The sequence below is a fragment of the Apus apus genome, chromosome 5 (assembly GCF_020740795.1).
Source record: "Apus apus isolate bApuApu2 chromosome 5, bApuApu2.pri.cur, whole genome shotgun sequence".
Taxonomy (NCBI): Eukaryota; Metazoa; Chordata; class Aves; order Apodiformes; family Apodidae; genus Apus; species Apus apus.
This window is the reverse complement of record NC_067286.1, coordinates 14317742-14340858: the sequence shown is the minus strand read 5'-3', so window position 1 is coordinate 14340858 and position 23117 is coordinate 14317742. Positions and strand designations below refer to the sequence as shown.

Sequence of the window (23117 nt, the reverse complement as noted above, 5' to 3'; positions counted from 1 at the left end):
ATTTTAAAGTTGTGTTTAAGTACAGAACTTCCAAGCCTGCTAAATATATAATGCTGAACAGGTTCTAAAACAGTCAAGTTGATGATAATTCTCTGATATATCAAAATCCCATAATCTTTGTACACAGCTCTATGGCTGACTCTTGAATACAGTAATGTTGCATATATGCAAAACTATTCCTAGTATTTGGCCAAATAAAGCTCTTCTTTCCATATTTCTTATGGCAAGATGTATAGAGTATCTCATAATTTTATTGTTTACTTGTGAATATTTCAAGGGAATAAGACACTTATAAACTTACCTTAAAATTGGAAACTGTGCCATTGCTGAAAGTGTGGAGACAAGACGTGTTCTTACAGCTACCACAGCAAGTTGTTAAATCTTTTGGAGGCTGATAGACCTGGTTCTGCCAAAATCAAACATATTATTCCTAGCATAACAACATCTTGCAGATTTTTTTCAGGCAGCTTATTAGAGGGATGGTTTTTAAATAACTTTCAGAACTGCACATCTTACTTTTGTACACACTGAACATTCATGAAGCTTTTATAAAATACCTTTGATATTAATTGAAGTAAATGGAGAAAAGTTCCAACTCTGAGAGAATAAACTGGTCTTTCTACCATTTCAGATGCATGTCTGATGGCTTACTTCAAGAACCACTGAAATTTTGACTTTTTACACAACAGATTTCACGTAAGAATATAATTCGAAAAAATAATCTATATAATATTCCCATAGCAATGTATACTTCGTGAAAGTAGAAGGCATCATTTGCTTATTTTATACAGCTGTTTTTTGCCATATTTAAAGTTACTCTTGTATTTATAATTAAGTCTTTCTGAGCTACCATCTGCATGTAATTTTTACCAGTTTGTTCATATTGCAGCTAAATTTATACAAGGATGCAAGGTGGCAACACGCTATATACATTAGTTTGTATAAGATTCACATGGGGAAGAAAACATGAAAGAGTGACACTTCTATAAACTTCTATCAGAAGTGCAGGAACACATAATTAAGAGGGAGAACTCAGAGTTACTCCTTCCATCTTGTTCCTCTGTAATCTACTCAACAAAAAACATCAAAATGCCATTAAGACCAGCAATCACAATACGATGTCTCAAATTCTGAACTTCTTACAGCTTTGCACTTGACAGCACAGTCTATTGAAGATGTATTTATTTGGTAGTATTTAGTGGAGGGGTCAATCACATCTGTACAGTGAGAAATATGGCAAGTGCCATCTGTACTGTGTTCCACAATTGTCTGTCCAGGAAGCAGCACACCTCTCTCATTACTCAGGCAAACTTTGTCTCTCACTATAAGGAAGCACAAAAATAAACAGCATGCTGAGTGAGGATAATCAGCTTAATATGAAAACTCTGTTAAAAAATGTTTCAAACAGTGAAACAGGAATGGAAAAAACTACTCTACCTCTTAAAGAATTATGGGTCAGATGTTAATTATTAGTCTAATGCTTCCCCACAATCATCAAATAATTTCAAATACAACCCTGCGTGAAATCTAAATAAATATTTAATATTCGGTTAGCTGCACCACCAAAAGGACAGTGCAGGCTTCTTCAACTGATTTGCTTTATAAGTCTACTTCGGGATAAGAAAAGTACCTGAGAAATATATATTTCTCCCCACTGATTAGTGATGGCACATAGGATAATTAGCTGAGAAGAACACATATTCTTGTAGAAATCTAGGCAAGCATAATCCCAACTCTACTGGCCAACTGGTGCCCCACAGGAATTATTTTTTCCTGAGTTTCTCAGATGCTATTGGGCATGCTCTAAGATTAATCTGCATGATGGTGAATGCTATCCTTGATCCTGTAAAACACATGAGTAAGTCTATCAGCTCCTGAGTACTCCCACAATGGGTTAGCAGGACTTTTCTCTATGTGGACACTTAGTGCGTGTTTGAGTTTCTTGCTGGAGTCCTTACTCCAGCTTAACAATATGCAGGCTGCTTAGTCAACACTACCCAGCTTTCCCAAAATTCTGTTTGCTATTTCCCAGCACAGACCTCCTGCTGCAGGAACTGATAGAACACAAGGACAGGCCATTATCAATTAATTTTTTAGTGAGGAGTCCTATTTTCTTGCCTTACACTATTTGTGAATTACATTAGTTCTTTCCTCCTCAGTTCCATGTTCAAAGTCAATGTTAAATTAAATTATTTTCTGACTTACCACATTTGTACTTAACACAGTTACAGATATTTTCTGTACTGTTCTGGAACTGTTCATCTAGCTGAAGTTTCTGCCCCTAAGCATATAAAAGCAGGAAAAAAAGGAATGAATTTACAGTATTTTTTTACTTGTATGATCCTTTCCTTCAGGATTTGAGTAGCAGTATCTCTTGCCCCTAGAAATATATTTAACCACTTTCAACACACACAGAGGCATTAAACTTAGTAATGATAACCAAACATGATTCTTTTTTACACCTCAAAAATAGGAACGGTTGTTGGTTCTTCAACTATTTAGAACAGAAAAGACTAAGGCAGACCAACAATGAACTGCAATGGTTTGCCTTTGTACAGATATCTCCTGGCAGTGTGAAGTGTTTTCTTACATGGAATACCTAATGGGTATAAACAGTATTTCAATAGCACAGATGTACTTTTTAATTTTTGCCTGTTATTGTTTACAGATACATATATTAAGATTTTTTTCTCCTACTCTTCTGCAAGTCCTGATTCCTTATGCCAAATTTGCTTCATCTATAAAATGAAAGCACTAACAACCACCTCACAATGTACTTTGAAGTCTCTGTTAAAAAAATGAGCACTATTTCCAATTCCTTCCTTGGACTCCAAATTATAATTTTTATAAATTATTCCCATTGCAGTAATATTTTCTGGATAAAATAATGAAAGCAAAATCAAAGCATATCAAGTACTGACTGAAAACCTAACCTTGCAATGCTAATAACCACCTTGTAATGCAGAAAAAGTCACAATGAAATACAGTTCTGCTTAGTCAGTGGTCTCAGTCCATGATATATGTTAAAATATTCACTATTACAAGAATATTAACAAAACACTGATCCTTTAAAGTCTTTAGTTTTGACAATTTAAAGTTTACCCTTGGCTGCATGAGAGTAGTTACACTCTACAAGTACTTCAGGGCAGAATATGGCCAAAACCTCCAGAAATAGCAATGCTATACAGCCATTTTACTCTGCTAGATATTTAAACTTAACTGGCTTATTAAAAACTGTTAAAAACTATTAAAATCTTCTTGCAAAGCAATTAAAAATATAAAAGAGAATGACATGGCATTTCATATTTCACTGATAAAACTATTAGTAAGATACCGATTACAGATTTATTAAGAAATTAATAGAAGAATACTGATGAAGATGAATATCATACCAGGTCACACTGAGGTTTGGGGATTGTTCCACATGCACATTCTAAAACAAAATACAATAACAGAAATAATAGTTTAGAAAGTTGTATTATAATTTCCTTAAAACAAAACAGAAATTCCAGATGTACAAGTCATCAGTGAAGAATTCTGCTAGTTTTTGAAATACACCCATCTAGGGAGTCCAGAATTGTGTTTGATTTTTATTCCATCCTGAAAACTAGTATCAGCTTCTATAACCACCTTTCCTTATTACCACAATTTACAGCATTGTATCAACTGCAGAACATGTTTAAAAAAAGGTGACCATCCTGTCCTCTAGCTTCCTTGCAATAATGACAATCATTACAATCAATATAAAGCAATGGAGAATTGTGTTTAAGGCATCAGAGATATATGATATACCATCCTCTTCATAAACTGGCCAATTCCTGCCTGTGAACTTAACCTCTCTTTTTAGCCATAACCAATTTACAAACTATTAAAAAATGTTTAAGATTACCCTTATGAAGGAAAAAAAAAACCCTAAACCAGGCAGATTTAGAAGTTCTGTACCATGAGATGACTTTTCTATACTATTTGTTCGTGAGCAGATCAAAATAGTATAACTGGCTGAAACTAGAGTTAAAGCCAAAGCTCTTGTCAGTATTTTATTGTCTAAGGCAACTAAAATGAAAATCAGCCTTTTTACCACAAGTCCGAAAGGGGCAGCACTTCTCTGGGCTCCACACCTCCACCAAAGACATGCCCAGCATGCATCTGAACTCGGGACAACGATGTATTTCACAAGCTAAAATTCAAGGAAAGAAAGTCCAATAAACACAAGATTGTCATATTTGATTAACAGAAATATGAATCAAGAGATAGTAAGTTACTTATTAATAATAAGCACCTTCAGAAAACATCTTACTTAAAAGATTAATAATAGAAACTTAAGTGTTAGCCATCAGGTAATAGTAGTGTGGAGTACAACTACTCTAGGCAAATATTTAAAACAGTTTTACATCTCCAGAATTTGGGGTCTAAAATTACTCACTTGTCTCTATGATACAGATCTTCAGATAATGCTTTAGGCACATGAAGTTTTAGAAACAAAGGTTATCTATTCACGACTACAGATGATAGCTTGCACAAGAAGAGCTGTATCTCTAGTATGCCATTTCTGGCACTGAGCATCCACACTATAAAATTTGACGTTTTCTATTACCTTAAATATCAAAATCATTTCAAACTTACTACACTGGTATGTAGGGCAACACCTCTCTGTAGTGTTGCCATCCACAATAAGAACTTCTCCTTCTTGACATTTGGGTATTTGATCAGAGCAAGCCCCACATGCTGCAGAAAAATAAATTATTTGAATCTAAACCATTTACTACTGCCCAGGAAACATGCCCCTAAGTCTGTCACAGACACATATGAAAGGGAACAAAGATACTCTGCGTTCATTCCTTATAGGCCCACATTGTTTGTGAGTCAGATCACAAAAATCAGGATTTTCTCTTCCTTTCTGTTATGAACAATTTTGCTAGATTTTCCTACCAAGTCACCCTGTTCTTCTCAGGAATGTTCCTCTACCTGAATGATAAGATCTTTGATCCGTAATAAGGGGCATCTTCTGTAATCCCGGTGTTATCTTCCCACATGAACACATATGAAAAATCACAATAGGTACTTTCCAATAATTACAGGACAAACAGACACCAGGATGCTGTGTGGACAGCTAGAAGAGCTAAACACAGCAAGCACATTGCCATCACATGATCAAAGTGAACTGGTTACAGTTCTGGTTACAGTAAATAACTGAAGTGCAATTCAATTTTTCTGTTAATGCTCAGATTTTTGCACATGAAGAGCTGATCAAGACAACTTGGCCTTTGATTCACAGGCATCTATGTGCAAAAATATAGTAAAATCAATAGAGCTTCACCATCACATTATTATCATACAGAAAACAACTGTATGGTAACATAAAAACTTCTATACTGATTGAAAAGCGCAACTTCATTATTGTATTAAGTCATTAAAGGCCAAACCCCAAACAGAACAAATACTCTCATATGGGATATTTACCATCAAATAAGATGGGCCAGAGCTGATACAATAGGATTTGAAAGCAAGAGCACATACAGCTTCTATCTTCTTTCAGATAACATATCCTGGCAGCCAGTCCACACACTGTACAGAGAGGCCCTCAATTCCCTCAGTCACGGACTCCACCACCACTCTTCCACATGACCCAAGAATGGTACTAAGTTGCACAAAGCTGTTTTGTGACGTGGTGATAGTTGCCATTTCTTATGTTTTGTAAACTTAATGCCCATTTCTTAAACCACTTTCTAGACTTACTATGTTGAGAGAGTTAAATGTAATACAAGGGGACTTAACTGGCAAGACAGTAGACATCATTGCATATGCAAAGATTATCTCAACCTGCCAGGATACTGTACCACATATATAGGAAATACAGCAGGTACTCTCCACCCGAGCAGCAATTAGTGTTTGATCATCTCGACAACTTGGCATTTGCTCCATTGGTTCACATTTTGCTGGATCACATTCTGAAAATAGTACAACAGATTTATTTCTCTATTGACTTTTAGTGTTCCTCCTTTGTTACACTGTATCTCTAAGAAGTTGCAGTGCAGAGAAATACTACAAGATACTTTTGCAATACAAAGTACAAGTTTTTCTAGAGAGCAAAGACACATTCTCACCTGATCATTAAAACAAAACTCCATCATTTTATCTGCTCAAACTGAGGCACAGACTAACCCAGAGCTTTTAGATGAAAAAGAACTTTGCAAATGGCCATACTAACAATTATGTGTACACTGACTGCATTTTTGCTTATAAGTTGATGCATTTCATTTACTGAATGTCTTTTACAGGGTGAACTTTTTTACCTCTTCTAAAGAAACCTACCGCAAACATAGTGAGGACAACAGGATTCTTCATTGTAGTAAGTGACCAGCTTTTCCAAGCCATTACACTTGGGTATTAGGGGTTCACAGAGGCTCTGATTACAAACTATTACATAAAGGGAAAGAAATAAAAACCTTCTAAAATATCTCATCCATTTAAAAGTCAAACAGAGCAGTGGCAAGCATTATTTGCAGTCTGATATTCCAGATCTCCAAATAACAACATGCATATGAAAACCACACCAAACTAGCAAAAAAAACCCTGAGGCAATATTTAGAAGTGTTCAGCATTTGCAACACTCTCTATAAGGGGGCAAAGATAAACTAGAGCTGAATCCTCCAAGAATTTAGAAATAATTAAAAAAAAAAAATCATCCTGTGGAAAATTCACTGCAACATTATCCCTGGTGGTCAAAACACAAAAACTGATCGCAATTTCATTCTTGATATAGACTTTCTAAATAAGGATTAAAAAAAAAAAGCTTTTCTATCCTTTCTTTACTGCTCACTTTGTAAATTAGATAAGCAATAATCAGATCTTTTTTTTCCTCAGGATTAGTTGTATCATTTATTTGCATTTGGATATTAAAAATAAATCAGTAGCCTGTATAGCTGAAACACAATTCACATCCAAATAAACACAATGCTATCTCAATCCTTATAACCCTTGTCCCCTCCCTCTACCTCTTCCCCAAAACCTACAGAATATTGAACAAAACAACAGTACAATTTTTTTACAGTTTTCTACATAATCTGCAAATTAAAACCACAGTAATTTCCATTCACTTGAAAAGTAGGGTGTGTAACAGGGGAAAAAAAAAAACACTGAGAAAGCATATCTGCATTTTCCAGAGGGCAGTATTCATAATCACTAAGGGATACTTACTACAGATCTTCTGAGGACAACATGTCTGATCACCAGGAACAAGTAAGGCCACTTCTGCAAATCGCTGACAGTCTAAATTTGGGATATCTGTACAGTTGTACTCCACTGGAATAATGGTCTCACTGTCAACACATTTTTGCATACAGCATCCACCTAAAGAAGTTTTCCAGATCTCACCTACTGCATGAGGTGCTCCTGAGCTATCTGTACAAGCTGTATCAGGGTAACAGAAAACAGAAGTAATTTCTTTTTACTTCAAGTTTTGACCATCATTTTATTTAACAGCACATGTGAAACTATGAAGCATTAAAATCCCAGAGTTTTAAAGGCATCACCTATCCCCATCATCCCACAAAAAGATGAAAGAGGAGACAGTCTGAGACTCAATACATATATATGGGAAAGCAAGACACTCAAACTCTAGAGGATCAGGGCCTCCACTTTTGTTTTGTGTCTCCACTGCAAGGCTAGTCACTTAAAATCCCAATCCAAGCCTTTGTTTTTAAAGCAGTGATCTGAAGTTACTTTTGTATTCCACACACAGCAAAACCACTACTAATTTACAGTGTAATCTGATTTATAATAAACTGCATCTTTAAGGCCGGTGTTGTTAGTGTTAAGTATTGGTCCACAATTTGGTGTGCTCAGGAAGAACTGTAATGAAGATAAATATCAATGCTGGCAGAAATAACACAGAATGTATATATGTATTATAAAATGTGTAATTAACTGTTGCTGCATGTCATTTGAACGCCATTTAGTATCAATCGGTTGGACCCTTGGCAAAGGTGAAAAGGAGGCCAAAATTAACATACTTAGAATACCTGAATGCATAAACATCAGCCAAAGCTTCCATATAAAAAACCATCCTCCAGCTGAAAGGTGAGCAAAATTGTATGTCACAATGAATTTCCCTTCCTGCTCACCTGCACAGTTAATTTTTCTTTAATATCTAAAGTCCTCAACTGAATGACATACAGAACCCACACAACACCAGGCCAGAACTCTACTTAATACTAATATAGTATCTGACCACCCACTTGCAGATAATAAAGAAGAAAATCACATCTAAATATACCACATTTTTCTTCAGGAATACAGACAGCAGTGTGAGCTCGGTGAAGGATGGTCCCTCCAGCACAGACACAGCCTTCTGTCAGCACTGAGCAGGAGTCTGAGTCCAGAGTTGCAACTTTGTTATTCTGACAACTATCTGGAACCTCACAGGCAGCTATACAAGCCTGATAGGAGAAGTTTTCAGAGCAGGGGAAGGCTAGGAAGAAAATAAACAAATCACTCATTCTGAAGTTGTGATCACATGAGGCAGTATTTAAGATACTCTTGTCTTCTTGTCAGCTTCCTGTGCTTGCCAATTCAGTAGGATCTACCAACCTAAAACATTAATACAGAACAGTCACCTTGCCCATGACAAATTCAAACAAAAGGAAGTTGCAAGAACTTTTACCTTTTATTGTAGTAACACTTTCATTAGACTTCGGTCTGCATTTTGGCAGTAGCTTTGAAACTATGCAACAGTGTTGACCCAAAGTTATTTAAAATTCAAAACCATTTGCAAATATCACACAGGTTAACAACAGTGTTCTGAATAATTCTGAATACTTTGCAGTGGCTAAAGAAAATGCAGTGATTACTACATGGTAAAGCTTTGTCAATTACAAAAAAATACACATAAAGGCAAATTCAGCATTGTTTTATGTAGAATAATAAATAATGGGTTTAAGTAATTACTATATTTAATATATACCTACATTAATTACACTCTTGTATGCATTTTTCATTCAAAGAACACAGTCAAATTTAACATTCTTTACACTACTAATGTAAATTCCTTGGCACATTATGGGTGCATGCAGGATTAGACCAAAAAAGCATCTGATTTTAATTTAACTTTTGCTGTTGAAAACTTAACATGACATTTCACAATTATCAGCGATTAAAGCTGCATAAATACAGCAAACAGAGAATTACTACAAATGCTAACAATGTGATTCTGCGAACTACCAAAATATATCAAAATGTATCATGTAATGATACCTAAATCTTCCAGCAACACCATCCGGAATCATGGTAATGAGACAAAGTCCAGTTTACAAAGAGACTGGTCAAAAATAAAGAAGGTTCCAGTTCAGACTTTAAAGATTAATTGGGAGAGAAGGCTGACTTTATTCAGATCCTCACTACTAAAAATGGCCATAATGCTCCATAGGATATATCTATTAGAGCCTTGTTAACAGAAGAACTCAGGTTTTTAAAAAAAGCTTTCTACAGCTTATCAACACTTAGTGACCACAACATTCAGATATGACTCCGTGGCTTTTCCTTGCGTGACACGTACCACCAGAGGTCACTGTGGTATAAAAATAAGAGTGATGTGTCTTCATGATGGGTGGAATAGGTAACTGTATTTAGAGATATACAAGGTGTCTTTTTAAACAGATATTTGCCAGCGAAATCCATTCAAATTGTAGAGATTTTTTCTTTTTAAAATTCTGTTTTTAAGGCTTAGACCCCATGACTATTATTTGCAGGACATTATGACACACCTGCATGAAACCTGTGCAAATGTACTCACCTTGGATCACTTTAAAAAAAAAAAAAATCACTTATGATTTCTGTGTGCAGCAAGTTCTCTTACTTTGGGGCATCACACTTCATCAACATGTCTTTCTCTTTTCAAGCACTGAAACCACAGACCTCCCTATATTATCACTGCATTGGGCTTTTCCTAGGCAACCACTGACAGCATAAAGAGATGCTGCAATCCAAATTTTCTATTTACTGACAACTACAGATCCCATTTGGTGTTACCTGTTAGTATGTTGCTATTGGAGATGTCTTCTGCTAGGATACTCTAGCTCTCAGGTTTTACTCCTCACTTTCCCTCTAATCTCAAAGGTGTTTCATTGCTCAATCCTTTCTCCAAAGACAGATTTCTGCAGCAGTATCAAACAGATATCACCACTTCGAAGTATAACAGAACTGCTGTACTCTGTGGCTTCCTCCTCTCCACAACCCACTTGCTGTGTTTAGCCCTATCAGTGGCTAAGAGAAACAAACTCTACATTGCAAATCGGAAGATTTGACTTGTACAGTTAAGTACATTATAAGACAGAGGCAGGCTTCCGAGCAAGGTTCTTTAGCTTACCTTTTCCATCTGTTTAAAGGCTATAATGATCATGGATCCTTTTGCACAATGCTTTGAATTGTATCATTAAAAATGCTGAATTTATTATCCTAATAATGACTTCCAAAGTACGTGAGGACTCAAGGATCACTGGTATTTTCAACTTGCTCTGCCTCTTATATTAGACAAGTTGCATCTCTGTGAACACCAGAGGAAAACATACATGCAAAATACTTACGGCAGTAATCAGAGCTTCTCCATTCTATGCAAATATTAAATTTGTTGCACATTGCCACATAGGCAGCTAGTGAAATGCATGGATTTCGAATGTACTCAATGTCTTGAACCCATATATCACAGAATAGCTCAGGTGGCACCTAACAAAGAAAAAAAACAAACAACTATTGCACCTTCAAAGAGACACTGCTAGGTAGGAAAATTACTGACCTTTTTAAATACCAGCTACAAACCATTAAGCTAAACGTTCTTGGTTCATAGTAAGCAAGAGGGCGCCAGCCTTCAGTGATTTACAAAGAGAATCTACTAGTATTTAAAAGTAAGGCTACCTGAATGTTGACATCCTTATATTCCTCAGTTTCACCTCTTATAAGTGCCAAGGCAAAAGCTAACAGTTTCTTCAACAGAATGCATAATTATTGATTGTTCCTTGTTCTTCCTTAACTCTATATTTTTGTCAGCTTTTAGCTTCCTCTTCATCAAACTCAGCAATATACAAAAGGTGAAACAGTAAATGTACTCATATGTTCACAAATAAACACTTCATTTGCACACTGTTTGTTATTTGCTTTAGGTGTGCTTTAAATGGCCTGTTCCACCCTCTCATCTCTCTAGGCTATAATTCCCTGTCTCTGGAGCCTTTGAGAATGCAGGCTCTCAAATTACCTTTTGCAATTTGGAACTTGTTAAATTATTAAATGCTTAACAATTCACTAAAACCTAAAACTATTTTATTTTACTTTGCTCTACATCATGTTGATATTGAATTAGCTGAGACTGATTTATAAATTAGATGCTATTGTCAAAACTAGAAGATACATATTATGAATTATGAAAGCATTAGTTGCTTATTGCAACTCTGCTATCAAGCTGCCACACTCTTTAATTATATTTACCTTGTAACCACAGATACCAAAAAGTCTGTACCTCATTTCACAGATGTGGTAACATGTAGTTTCACGTTAATGAAACTAGAAAGTATACAAAATTATACCAGAACTGCACCTCTCTCGAAATGTAAGCTTCCGAAATAGTTAACATACATAAGGATGACAGCTGCTGAAGGTCTGGTTCAACACCATTCTTAAGCACTCTGAGCAGTCCATGACTGAGCAATTAGTTTCCTGATGCCTGTCTTCTCCAACATACTTTAACGTGTCTGGCACTTGCCAGCTGTCTATAAAAGCCGAGGGAGCACTGCTTTTGCTTAAAACGGTCCTGTTGGGGAGCATCAAGTCATTTTCCAAGCTTCTATCACAAAAACCTGTGTATTAACAGAAGAAAAAAGCAGGTTAACACCACGTGGTTCTGAAGTATGTTTGAAGTAGTATATTCAAAAAAGTGTATTTTAACAAACTTATGCAACATACAATCATGGTTGGGGTTGGAAGGGATCTTAAAGATCACTTAGTTCCAACCTCCCTGCCATGGTCAGGAACCCCTTCCACTAGATCAGGTTGCTCAGAGCCCTGTCCAACCTGGCCTTGTAGACTTCCAGGGATAAGGCATCCACAACTTTCCTGGGGAATCTGTTCCAGTGTCTCACCACCCTCACACTAAATAATTTCTTCCTAATGTTGCATCTAAATCTACCGTCTTTCAGCTTGAAACTGTTCCCCCATGTCCTACCATTACATGCCTTTTTACAAAGTCCCTTCCCAGCTTTCCTGTAGGCTCCCTTCAGGTACCAGAAGGCTGCTATAAGGTCACCCTAGAGCTTTCTCATCTCCAGGCTGAAAAACCCCAACTGTCTTAGCCTGTCTTTATAGAAGAGGTGCTCCAGCCATCTAATCATGAGTATCACAACCTGCAACAGATGTAGAAAGTCTTTGGGAGGATCAAAATACACAAAATTCAGAAAAATTAAAAAAAAGTAAAGAATGGAGATCTACTGCATGCCAAAGAGCTGTTCAGAAAGCAGACAAACTTCAACCCTTGGTCACACAAGCACTAAACAAAAATGTATTTTTAAAATGGTTGCAAAGCACCTCTGAGTATACAAATGAAAACTGTAAATGTTTCAGGAAATGAAACTCCCATAAAATGCCAAGATGCTCATCTACTCATGCTTCTAAGCAGTCTTAAGCATCTATTGACTTAAGAGCTACCACAAAGGTGCATTCAGGTATACTTGTATTACCACTCAACAAGAAAAAAATCAAACTTCTGTACTCACGTCTCAGAAGGCAGCATCACATTCTGTTTCTGTTTAAACTAAGGTAGTTGGCAATTTTGAAACACTTTGAAGCAAAGGGAGCAACTTAACATATTGGGAGCGACTTTAGTCAACAAAGAACATAGAAAGTGGTACAACAGTCTCCTCTGGAAGGACCTCTAAGAGCAGGTGCAAAATGCAGAATGATGGATCAGTCCCCCATTCTTTCTTCCTAATTACAATTTGTGAGACGTCTGTATCAGATTTATAGAACATTTTATTCTAACATCTCCACAAACCTGCATGGCAATTCTAAATCTTTATCTGTTCAAAAACTATTTGTGAATTTAATCCTTTTCTAACTGGTCTGTTTTACCATTTTTCACAATTCTTGACAACATGAGCAAGCCATTGACAATCAGTGATATAGCAACAGGGATTCATAGAGTAAAACAGGTCTTGAAACTGTAACCATTATTCTACCAAACATGTTTCTGGTCGAACTTTTTGAGGTTGTGAGTCTATGCAATATAAAATGGAAGTACTTGATGGTTATTACAGACTTCAAAAGATTGCTGTCATGTCTGGGAAATCTTTTTTTCACCTCTATTACACACTGACAAGGAGATTTAACTCTAAGCAAAACTAAGGCTTCACATTTTGCTTTGTGGGATCACCAGTTTTGCTACAGAGATGTCTGTGTTCCCTTCCCAAATCCCTTTTCTCCCACACCAGCTGCCACATTTGCCTGATCCTCCAGTATAAAAGACACTGTTGACTCTGACACAGATTCTTCCAAAGGATGTTTGCTCCTATAAAACTGTAATGGCATATTCAGTATTATCATTTCCAGGAAGCTGAGAAATCAGGATCTACCAATACTGCAGTTCAGCTAAAAGGGATCCAAGAAAGCTCAAACACAAGAAGCAGACTAAAAGAGAAAACACAGGAGATCAAAGCAGACCCATTTACCCTGAAAAGATGCAGTACAACCAGCTGATTTAAAGCAGGCTCTGGTGAGTTGCACCAGACAGACAGCACTATGCAGGCAGACTTATGCAGAGAATCCCAATCAGAGATGAAAAGCAGAAAAATACAGTATATTCTCTGAAGAATCTGTACCTGGTACATCATCCACAAAAATTTCTTGTCATCTAGTTAATAAAGTGCCTTGTAAATCAGAAAGGTAACATATCCAATTCTTGCTGTCACAGTAATCAAACATGTCAAGGCAAAAGAGCCTTTCAGGATAACTTGAATCAGACCTACTGAAAAATTAAGTACTTCCTTTCTTGTTTCTGTTAGATCTAATTACATTAACAACTAGCCAAGCAGAGCAAGAACGATGTTGAAAACAAAGGTTAGGGCAAGCTACAGATAATAATCCGATTTCAAAGTGGCAGTAAATTCAAACTCTCTTGCCTTGTGAGAAGCAAGTTGTCTGCAGGACTTGGAACTGGACTGAGCTATCACTGGTATTTGATACTGAGCTACAGGCATTACAGGCATTTGACCTTTCTGAAACTGGGAAGATATCCTCTGTAATGATATGAACTCTATAACCTTGGTTTTCAGCTCTAACTTACAGCAGATAAATTTACGGATTCAGGTATCACAGTAGGGATTTACATCAACAGATACGTGCTTGCAAAAGCTGTAACTTATTCAAGACTATGCTTTTTAGAATGAAAGAAACAAGGTTAAACCATTTAGCAGACCTAACAGTGCAACATGATGGTTATTTAACCCACTCATATTAAGAGAATCCTTCTGAACTGTTTCCTCCATCAGATAAACTAAGCTTAGATCTCTCCAGTTAACATTTCCTGTGAATTCTGACCTTTAGAAATTTAAAATAGTATGTATTGCTCCCTATCAGATGGATATCCATCACTAAATCTGTACATTATCTTATATGACATTATGGATTTATGCCTCTGTTAATTATTTGGGTTTGGTTACAGCAATCATGTCTTCTGACTCAGATTATACTCAGAAGCCAAAAGTTATTACTACATAGATAGGTATTAAACATTATTACAACAATTAATAAAATTAACAATAATTTCATTTTAATAGTATCTTAAACTATTCCATGATCTTCAATAACTCCTTTGGATCAGATACTGCAAAAGACAGCTTATATAATCAGGAAAATGTGTCCCCCTAGCAAAACATCTGAATGCCTTTATGTCTTGCACTACTCTACACTTACCGCATAGTCCCAAAGCTTTCCATTCCTTGGTTCTATTTAACTCAATAATCATCACTCCTGTGTTATGAAACCACTGAATTCTGATTTTTGTTGGGGTCTCAACTGCATACTTGAAGCCTGAATCCTCAACTTTGTATCCGTATTTTCTAATAGTAGGCCAAGCAAATCTTGAATTTACTGTTATCTAAAAGATACACAGAAAAGAGGTTAAACGTCAGGTACCAAGTGGTGTAGTAGAACAAAGGCCAGATTCCAGACAACTTAGTCATCTAACTCACAACTACTTTCAAAATAAGTCAGGCTCACCTCCAAAAAGATAATATAGGTACTAAAGACACTAACAGTTTATATGCTTTGCTCTGTGACTTACCTCACTAACTGTCCTTGTATCACAATTTGAATCTTTGAATTTACTAGCATTTTACTAAATTACACAGTTGGAACAATGAATTATATGACCTATTGTGTGGTACTCTTATCTTCAGCATCCACATAAGAACACAGCTGAATACAGAATTAAGATGCTATCTAAAAGGCAAAGAAACCCTCAAAATACTTACTTTTCTACTTAAACGATTGATAATAATTTGGTTTGTTACATAGGTTAGATTCAACATTGCCAGGCACAAGGAAGTGGAATTCGAATCACTCTATGGAGAAAGCAAAAATATATCAACCATCGTCATGATGTGCAAAATCTTTATGCATTAGCTGCTTATTGTTTTTAGGTACTGGCACATTAAGTATTTTTGTGGAGTACAGTTTTGAGAGGAAAACTGCTGCTGATTGCAGTCTTGCAAAAAAACCTAACAAAATATTATGATCTCATTGTGTTCAGCAACTGTGTTGTAACATCAGATCTTGAAACTACAACACAATGGTTTTCAGGAAAAAAACAAGAAATACATATGGCAGACCAGCTCTTTGTACACCAGAAAATATGAACTACATATGTGAAGGTGAGCAAGAATGAGACTGGAAATGAGGAAGCTATATGATATATGTACAGTACAGAAGTAATGGATCAGAAATACATGCATACTTCCTGAGCTACAAGATGCTGAACAAAACAGAAAGCACTGACTATGACAGGAAAATTAACCTGAAAGCCATGAACAGATCTCCTTATTCATATGAAACATATCAAGCTTCTGGAATTAACTTCCATAAGGTACCAAATGGGACTGAACTTCGTGATAGACATGGACATCAAAATAGCTTTCGTAGAAGAGGCTGGAGTTTAAAGAGTTTTGTAAAGGCTCACAAGATATTAACTCTTCATGACAAAAGTCCACCTACACTACCCACTAGGACACCCATTAAGGTTTCTCTCTTCCCTCTCTGAAAGAAGTATTTTCCTTTGCAAAGACTTGGAATGCACAGGGTAGTCTAATTTAGTCTGAAAATGTAAACAGTCTTTCACAGCTCTGAAATTTGGTGTTTCAGAAGGAAGTATGCATATGCAGTCGCTTGATAAAGTGCTACACTATTCATAAGTGTTGCAAAGTGCAAGTAACAATTCATAAACATTGCACAGAGGTGAATAACCACAACCGGGTAGTATTACTATGCCCCTTCTTTTACAATACATCTTATTAGCAGTACTGAACACAGCTTGTTAGCTGATTAATGTTAGTTACCGTTCTACAGTCAAGGACATGGATGGTTATAGTTTCATCTTGAGTTTGACTAACAACATAGGATGCTTCTTTGAATAAAGCCAGATGATTTCCATCATAGGTTATAATGCTCAGATCAGAGAAAATCGTGCATCGACCTAAGACAAAAAGAAATGTTTTTTCTAACTTAGCTTAGAATTTCTGTAAATAACACAAAATCTGAAGATAAAACAATGAATTTTATAAGATCAACTAGCTTAGTAGAGCTTTGTACATGCATCACACAATTTCAGTAGAATTTGATTCTGTTGCATCTCTGTAAATGGACAGCACAGTCAAATCCTGCATGTATCAGTGGGGCATCATGCAGACCTCTGCAATCACTCACTATCTTACAGTTCTTTCCAGCAAAGGTTTGTAATTTTTACAAACTCCAAACTAGCAAAAAATACAAATGACAGTGGATCATGCTGGATCCTCAGCTCCCCTCTGTTTTTGTTTCTCAGGCAGGAATTCACATGGAAAATTTCCTTCTTCCTAGTTCTATTGCTCAAGCTTTTGTATTTCAAAGGGCTTGGATTTCAACTCCTAGTTATTTCAAACTCTAAAGCATAAGCATAAATTTGCAATGCTTATCTCTGTGTCCTTTCATTGCTATTGTGGACAAAATAATAATTTTTTTAATGGTTTGGATCCTTTCTGCTCAATTCTAGGTAACTGATGGGAGTGCCGACAGCACAGCCATGCTTCCAAAGTCCCCAGACTGTTAACAGAGATAGTTAACAGAGTCTAGGGAATCATCAGATCCTGAAGCAGATACAAGAGTAACAAAAAAATCCACTAACTGTATTCACTAGGTGCCCTATGATTAGACAGAAGGCAAATGGGTCTGTCAGTCACAGACATGTCCACTGGAGAAACCTAAAGCTGGGTAAGAGGAATATTCTACATTAAATGAGCATTTTCATTTCATTTCCCTGGATGTAGAACAAGAATTATAAATTGCATTAGACAGAGTAACCCATACAATATGCAACTCCTACACCCCTGATATAGAAGTATCAGTTTTTAGCCTTCTTACACATGCATTAAACCATTACCGAAATTCACTCCAAAAGTACTGCAGAATTAAAACTTACATGCACATTCCCACTTTGGGCAGCATTTGTCACCATTCATTTGAGTAGCAAATCCTAAAACTCCACAGCTGGGTTGGGTTGCATTGTATGGACAGTTCTGTGACTTATTAACTTGGACCAGTTGTCCATCCAAGCAAATGTGTTTTATGCACTCATCCTCTGTGATTGGCTAAGGCATATTTAATAAAAGACATAGGTTACCATTCTTACCAAGCTAGTATGAGAATACTGCAGAACATTTGCTCATAACTAGGACTCAATATTCTTCAGGTACAGAATACTTATGAATCCCTATGACACTTATGGAAGCTACAAGTGAAGAGCACTTTTGAAAAACCCACCATACCAAGGACAGTTTAAAACTGCTTTCCTGTTGTAAAGGAGAGAACAGCACTACTGAATTTTTAACTTTACATTAAAAGAAGTTGAGAAGAAAAAGTAAGGAAGGGCACAAGCAGGAGTAACAACTGGGGGGGCTCTGGAAAAGCATACTTCAAGGAGGGCAGGTGACAAAAAACTGCCATTGAGCAATACGAAGGACCATATTTTGCCAAAAAAAACCATTCTTATAACAGTCACTCAAAAAACTGAGGACTGAAACACAGTGTATTATAGCCCTTAAAAAAAGCCATTATGCACAATTAAATCATCCAATATTTAATAAAAAATTGAGAAAATAAACAGGCTCCCTGTTTAATCCAAATATTGTAAATCCTAATCATCAAAGAGATTAGCTCACAATTTTGTTACCAGTGTGTGAAAGTAACAAAGACATGTTCAAAACCAAACAGATGAATAGTTACTCACTGTACAAGTTTGCAGAGTTACTGTTTCTCTAGGCAGCATAAAAGCTGATGCTGTGACTCCTGACACAGCTTCAGCTGTTGCCAGTCCATCAGAAAATGTTGTAGTCAAGCCATAATGTGGTTTGGTAGATAAATAGGCAAATGAGGAAACCGACTGAGCTGCTGTATCATTTGGATGGTCAGATACCACTGGCAGTGAACTTGCATAAGGTGTTTGCACCTCAGATGATATTTCAGATTTTGATGGCTGAGTAGTACTGACTGATGACACAGCTGCAGAAAAAGGTTTTGGTTCAGAGGATGAACTTACAGTGGACAATACTGATACATTAGAAGGAACTGCAGTGGTGTTTGTGAAATACAAAGAATAAAACATCTGAGGGCTTTCTGGGGTAACAGTAGCACCTTGAGCATGGACAGCTTGTACTTCTGTTGTTAATTCTGGCTTTTCAGGTTTTGCTGTATCAAGGGGCATGCCTCCTTTTGCTTCTGAAGTAACAGAAAAATAGGTGGGTGTCACAGAGCTTGTGATGGGCTCTGTTACTGCTTCTACTTTGTCTGGAGCTGCTGATACAATACTAGTATTTTGCCTGGTACTGCTTAGCATTGAAGAGACTGAAGCTGCAGCTGATGAAAGGGCCACAGCTGACAATGTGGGACTGTGGGCAGCTGTTGAAAGTGTGACTTGCTGAGGCAACACTGCAGTTTTCTCTGTACCACTTCTGCTTGTTGATGTGGACGGCCCACTCCCCATTACAATGGGAATTTCTGTTGTTTCTGGTAACAAAACCAATGAAGAGGTTGACTTAGATTCTGATGAAGCTGTCATTGTTTGAAGTGTTTGACTCAAACCAAGTGATGGAGTAAATGAGGTCTGCCCTGTGAATTTTAGACCAGTACCTGTCTTTTGTGTGGAAAATGAAGGAAACGATTCTTTTATAGCTGTGTCTAAAGAAGAGGAAGATGCAAGAACTTCGGGTGAGGAAGGGAGAACTCTCGTGCCAAAAATCAAGCCACCTGTTGTTCTAATTGGGACTGTAGATCGCAGAACAGAAGTTCTTGATATATGTGGTTGTGTGACCGAATCAGTTAAATGCAACTCCTTTTCCGTTGGTAAAATAACTTGTGTAGGACCTTCTGAGGTAGGTGATATTCTTGAATGAATGCCTTCTGGCAGTGAGGTGATTAAGGGGATTGAGGAAGTAAATTCTATTGCAGCTTCAGTTGTACTCAAGGCACGTTGTGGCTGAACAGTGGATTTTTTTACAGTTTCTGCAGGATACTGGTCAATCAGGGCACTGCTTTGCCCTGTCAACAAAGGCTCAGAAGTCTGACGACCAAGTTCTATAGCCTTCTGAGTAGAAAAATGTGGTGTAACCATGGTCTTTGTGGTCTGTACTGAAAGTTTATCTCCTGAAGGTGACTGCCAAGAGAAGGGGCCTGTTGAAGACAGAGGAAAGGAAGATTGAGCTGTAACTGCTGTAAATTTTACTGTGTCTGTTCTACTCTGGACTGTAGATTTCAATGCTGTAGAAACTATTTTAGTTTCTAGTGGATATTTTTGTGTGGTTATTACTTCTGGTATAACTTGTGTTAAAGAAGGTGAAGAAACCAATTTACCTGCTAGGTACTGAGAGGTGGAGAAAGAAGACTTTGTTACTGGAAGTACAACAGAAGGGGACAGAGTTGATCTTTCTCTGGCTGCCATTACTTTTTTGGTTGTTATGAGCTGACTGCTGAATTTGGAGGATGGAGAGAATGTGGCGTAAGTGATATTTAAAATGGTTTTGCCTGGCAACGTGTCATGTGATACTGTTGTTATTGGCAATTGACTTGATTGTTCTGTTTCAGTGGATAAAGTAGAGGAAGTCAGGACTGGAGATGGCTCTTCTGTTGGCAAAGTGGATTTTGCTCTAGTTGTTCTTGAATATAAAGAGATCATTTCATCGGACGTATGCATGGGTCTGAGAGCTGTCAGTGATGCTTCTTTTCCATGTGAGGGTTGTGAAGGAAGAGAAATGTTTAAAGACAAGAGAGAACTTGAAGGTGAAAAAGGGAAAGCAGATGACTTTCTAATCGAGATGCTAGTAGCTCTTTCCACTTGTGACTTATCAGGCTGTGTTGTCTTCAATGTGGTTTCAATTCCACTAAGGAAAGGAAGTGGAGATCCAGTGATGGATGTTCTTTGAGCTGCCTCTCTTTCCGTAGCTACCAAAGGACCTCTGGTGGTTTCTGTTGATGAGATATAGGTTTCCATGGATGATGTGCTAACACTACCTGAATATGATGAAGTGCTTGCCTTCTCTGTACTTGAAACCAGAGCTGACACATATTCAGTAGATGTTTTTCCAGAAAACAAAGTTGACTTCACTGCTAATTCAAAAGGGGATGTTATTTTGGTTGTTATCTCAACAGACAAAGGTGTCACTCTGACAGTCTCAGCCACAACAGGATATTTAGTGTTTATTGTAGTCAAGAACTCTGTTGTGTTTAGAACTATGTGTGAGGGATATCCTGTAGTTGAAACAGTTTTAAATGTTTTTTTTAATTCACCTGATGCTGGAGAAGCAGCAGTAGGAAGAGTACTCTTTGTAGAACGAGCAATGGACTTTTCAGTTGTAGAACTAGGATGTAGTGAATATGGAGGGAAATAGGAACTTGACATATGCTCTACATGTGATGTTGTCTTGGGAGTTTCCTTTTCATGAATTGTAGATGATACTGAAGTTGTTTCTGATGACTTCTCTTGAGTTTGCAGAGCTGTCGTCTGTGAACCTAGAGCTGTAATTAGAGGTGCCCCTGTAGTATGAGTCAGGTGTTCAATCATTTGAATAGGAGGTTCTCTAACAGTCTTTCCTAATGAAACAGGTGGTGTGGGTGTTCGTGAAAATGCAGTCTTTACACTTTGTTCAGTTAAAACAGCTGCTGCTTTTGTTGTTGCTGAAGATGTTGGTTTTAACAAAGGCAAAGTAGTGATCACAGGAACAGTAACACTGGCTACTGTGGTAAAAGACTGTCCTACACTTATTTTTGTCTCTTCTGAAGTTCCTGTTAGGTTTACTGGTGGTGTATATGAAGTCATGCCTAGAGGTGGTGGTGTGGAAAACTGGGGTACATATGCAGTAGTTTTTTCTGTTATTGACTCAAATGAACTGGAAGTAAATGCTGGAAGTCCTTCTGGTTTTACTTGTTCTTTTGTGGGAAACGTTCTTGCTATCTCTGATATTTCCATTATTTTAGTTTTGACTGGCAAGTCTGTTGTTCTAAGTATAAATGGTGCCCCAGTAAAAATAAAACTAGAAATGGATTTTTTTTCTGATTCTGTGCTCGTAGTCACTGCATGTGTAGCAGTTACTGTCTCTGTAGCCCTCAACAGTTTAGTGGAACCACTACTTATCAGTCGCATCTTTGTGGAAGTTTCTGAACTGATAGTAGATGGAAATGATGGAGAAACATCAACGAGAGAAGACAAGCTTATATTATATTTTGTTGTCCTGGACACTGCTGTAGTGGTTTCCCCAGATGTCATTTTTGTTGACTGTGAAGAAACAGTTGATGATAAAGTTATGGTTGGCAGTGTTGTATTAGAAGTAACAGCTGAAAATTCAGTTTTCCCTGTAGCTGCAGTGAGTTGCAGTTTTGACGTAGATGTTGTCTTCACGTCTTTTGCTTCATGTACAGGAACTGAAGTTACTGCTTCACTGATTACTGCCAAACTTGTACTTGATGCTATGTGTGAAACTGCTGGTGTTCGAATGCTGGGTGGTAAAGGTGGACTATAGTCTGCAGGTTCAATACCTGAAATCAGATACAAGTAATCAGTAGTCTGAAGATTACGAATAATTATAGCCATGAAGCCAGGAGAGCTGTAGGGAAAATATGTTAACTCATATAGCTGATCTTTTCAACTGCCTTTAAACTTTTAACATTTACAGGAAAATTGAAAAATTATTTCATTAAATCATTTACTACAATCTAACATTACTGAAATGTTTTATTAAAGAACATCCTCCTTAGCTTAAAATTTGTCTCAGAATTTTGAGGAGTTAAACTACTTCAACTAAAGTATATGTTCAGTGAGCTCAGGATTCATATAAATAAGGTCACAGGTACACAAATTTAAGCACTGATATTTGAAAAATTGACTAAAAACTAAAAAATTAACAAGCTAAGTATTATACATAATTTTTCAAACATACAGTCTTCAAAATACACGCATCTTTGAGTGACTTCATCCAGCAACATGTTGAGAGGACAGGCAGGGATGCATCCTTCCACTCTAAAAAACCCAAACAATTAGTATTAACTAGTTGAACAGTATCTTCTGGATTGAGCACTTAGTTTTAGGAAAACACTATTTAATTATAAAGTATTTTTCAGTAGACAGTCTTGTTCTATCTAAATCTTATCACCACCTTCAAAATGTCGCTGCTGTGGCTTCCATTCTCACTGAGATCTTAGCTAAAACATGAGCTTTGTGATAACTGGCCTTTGATTAATAATTAATGCTATTGCTTAGAAAAAGCCAGATATTTTTCACACCAAAATCCAAATGCCAGTTTTCCAGAATTAGCACAAATTCGAATTGGAAAGAAAAGACAAGG

The 23117-nt window shown here is 36.9% G+C and overlaps 1 protein-coding gene across 1 annotated transcript in view; it reads right to left on the bottom strand.

Annotated features, from left to right (window-relative positions):
• OTOG (otogelin) overlaps positions 1-23117 on the bottom strand; it is a 102864-nt gene that overhangs the window by 9353 nt on the left and 70394 nt on the right. The window contains exons 35-52 of the mRNA XM_051622057.1: positions 22713-22792; positions 18515-22311; positions 17708-17876; positions 16590-16726; positions 15510-15599; positions 14950-15133; positions 11623-11843; positions 10581-10719; positions 8276-8470; positions 7198-7410; positions 6313-6417; positions 5838-5948; positions 4624-4725; positions 4079-4177; positions 3393-3433; positions 2206-2281; positions 1144-1322; positions 302-406 (exon numbers count right to left, since the gene is read on the bottom strand). Of these exons, the coding sequence (XP_051478017.1) occupies positions 302-406; positions 1144-1322; positions 2206-2281; positions 3393-3433; positions 4079-4177; positions 4624-4725; positions 5838-5948; positions 6313-6417; positions 7198-7410; positions 8276-8470; positions 10581-10719; positions 11623-11843; positions 14950-15133; positions 15510-15599; positions 16590-16726; positions 17708-17876; positions 18515-22311; positions 22713-22792 (6043 nt within the window). The remainder of the gene's footprint in view (positions 1-301; positions 407-1143; positions 1323-2205; positions 2282-3392; positions 3434-4078; positions 4178-4623; positions 4726-5837; positions 5949-6312; positions 6418-7197; positions 7411-8275; positions 8471-10580; positions 10720-11622; positions 11844-14949; positions 15134-15509; positions 15600-16589; positions 16727-17707; positions 17877-18514; positions 22312-22712; positions 22793-23117) is intronic.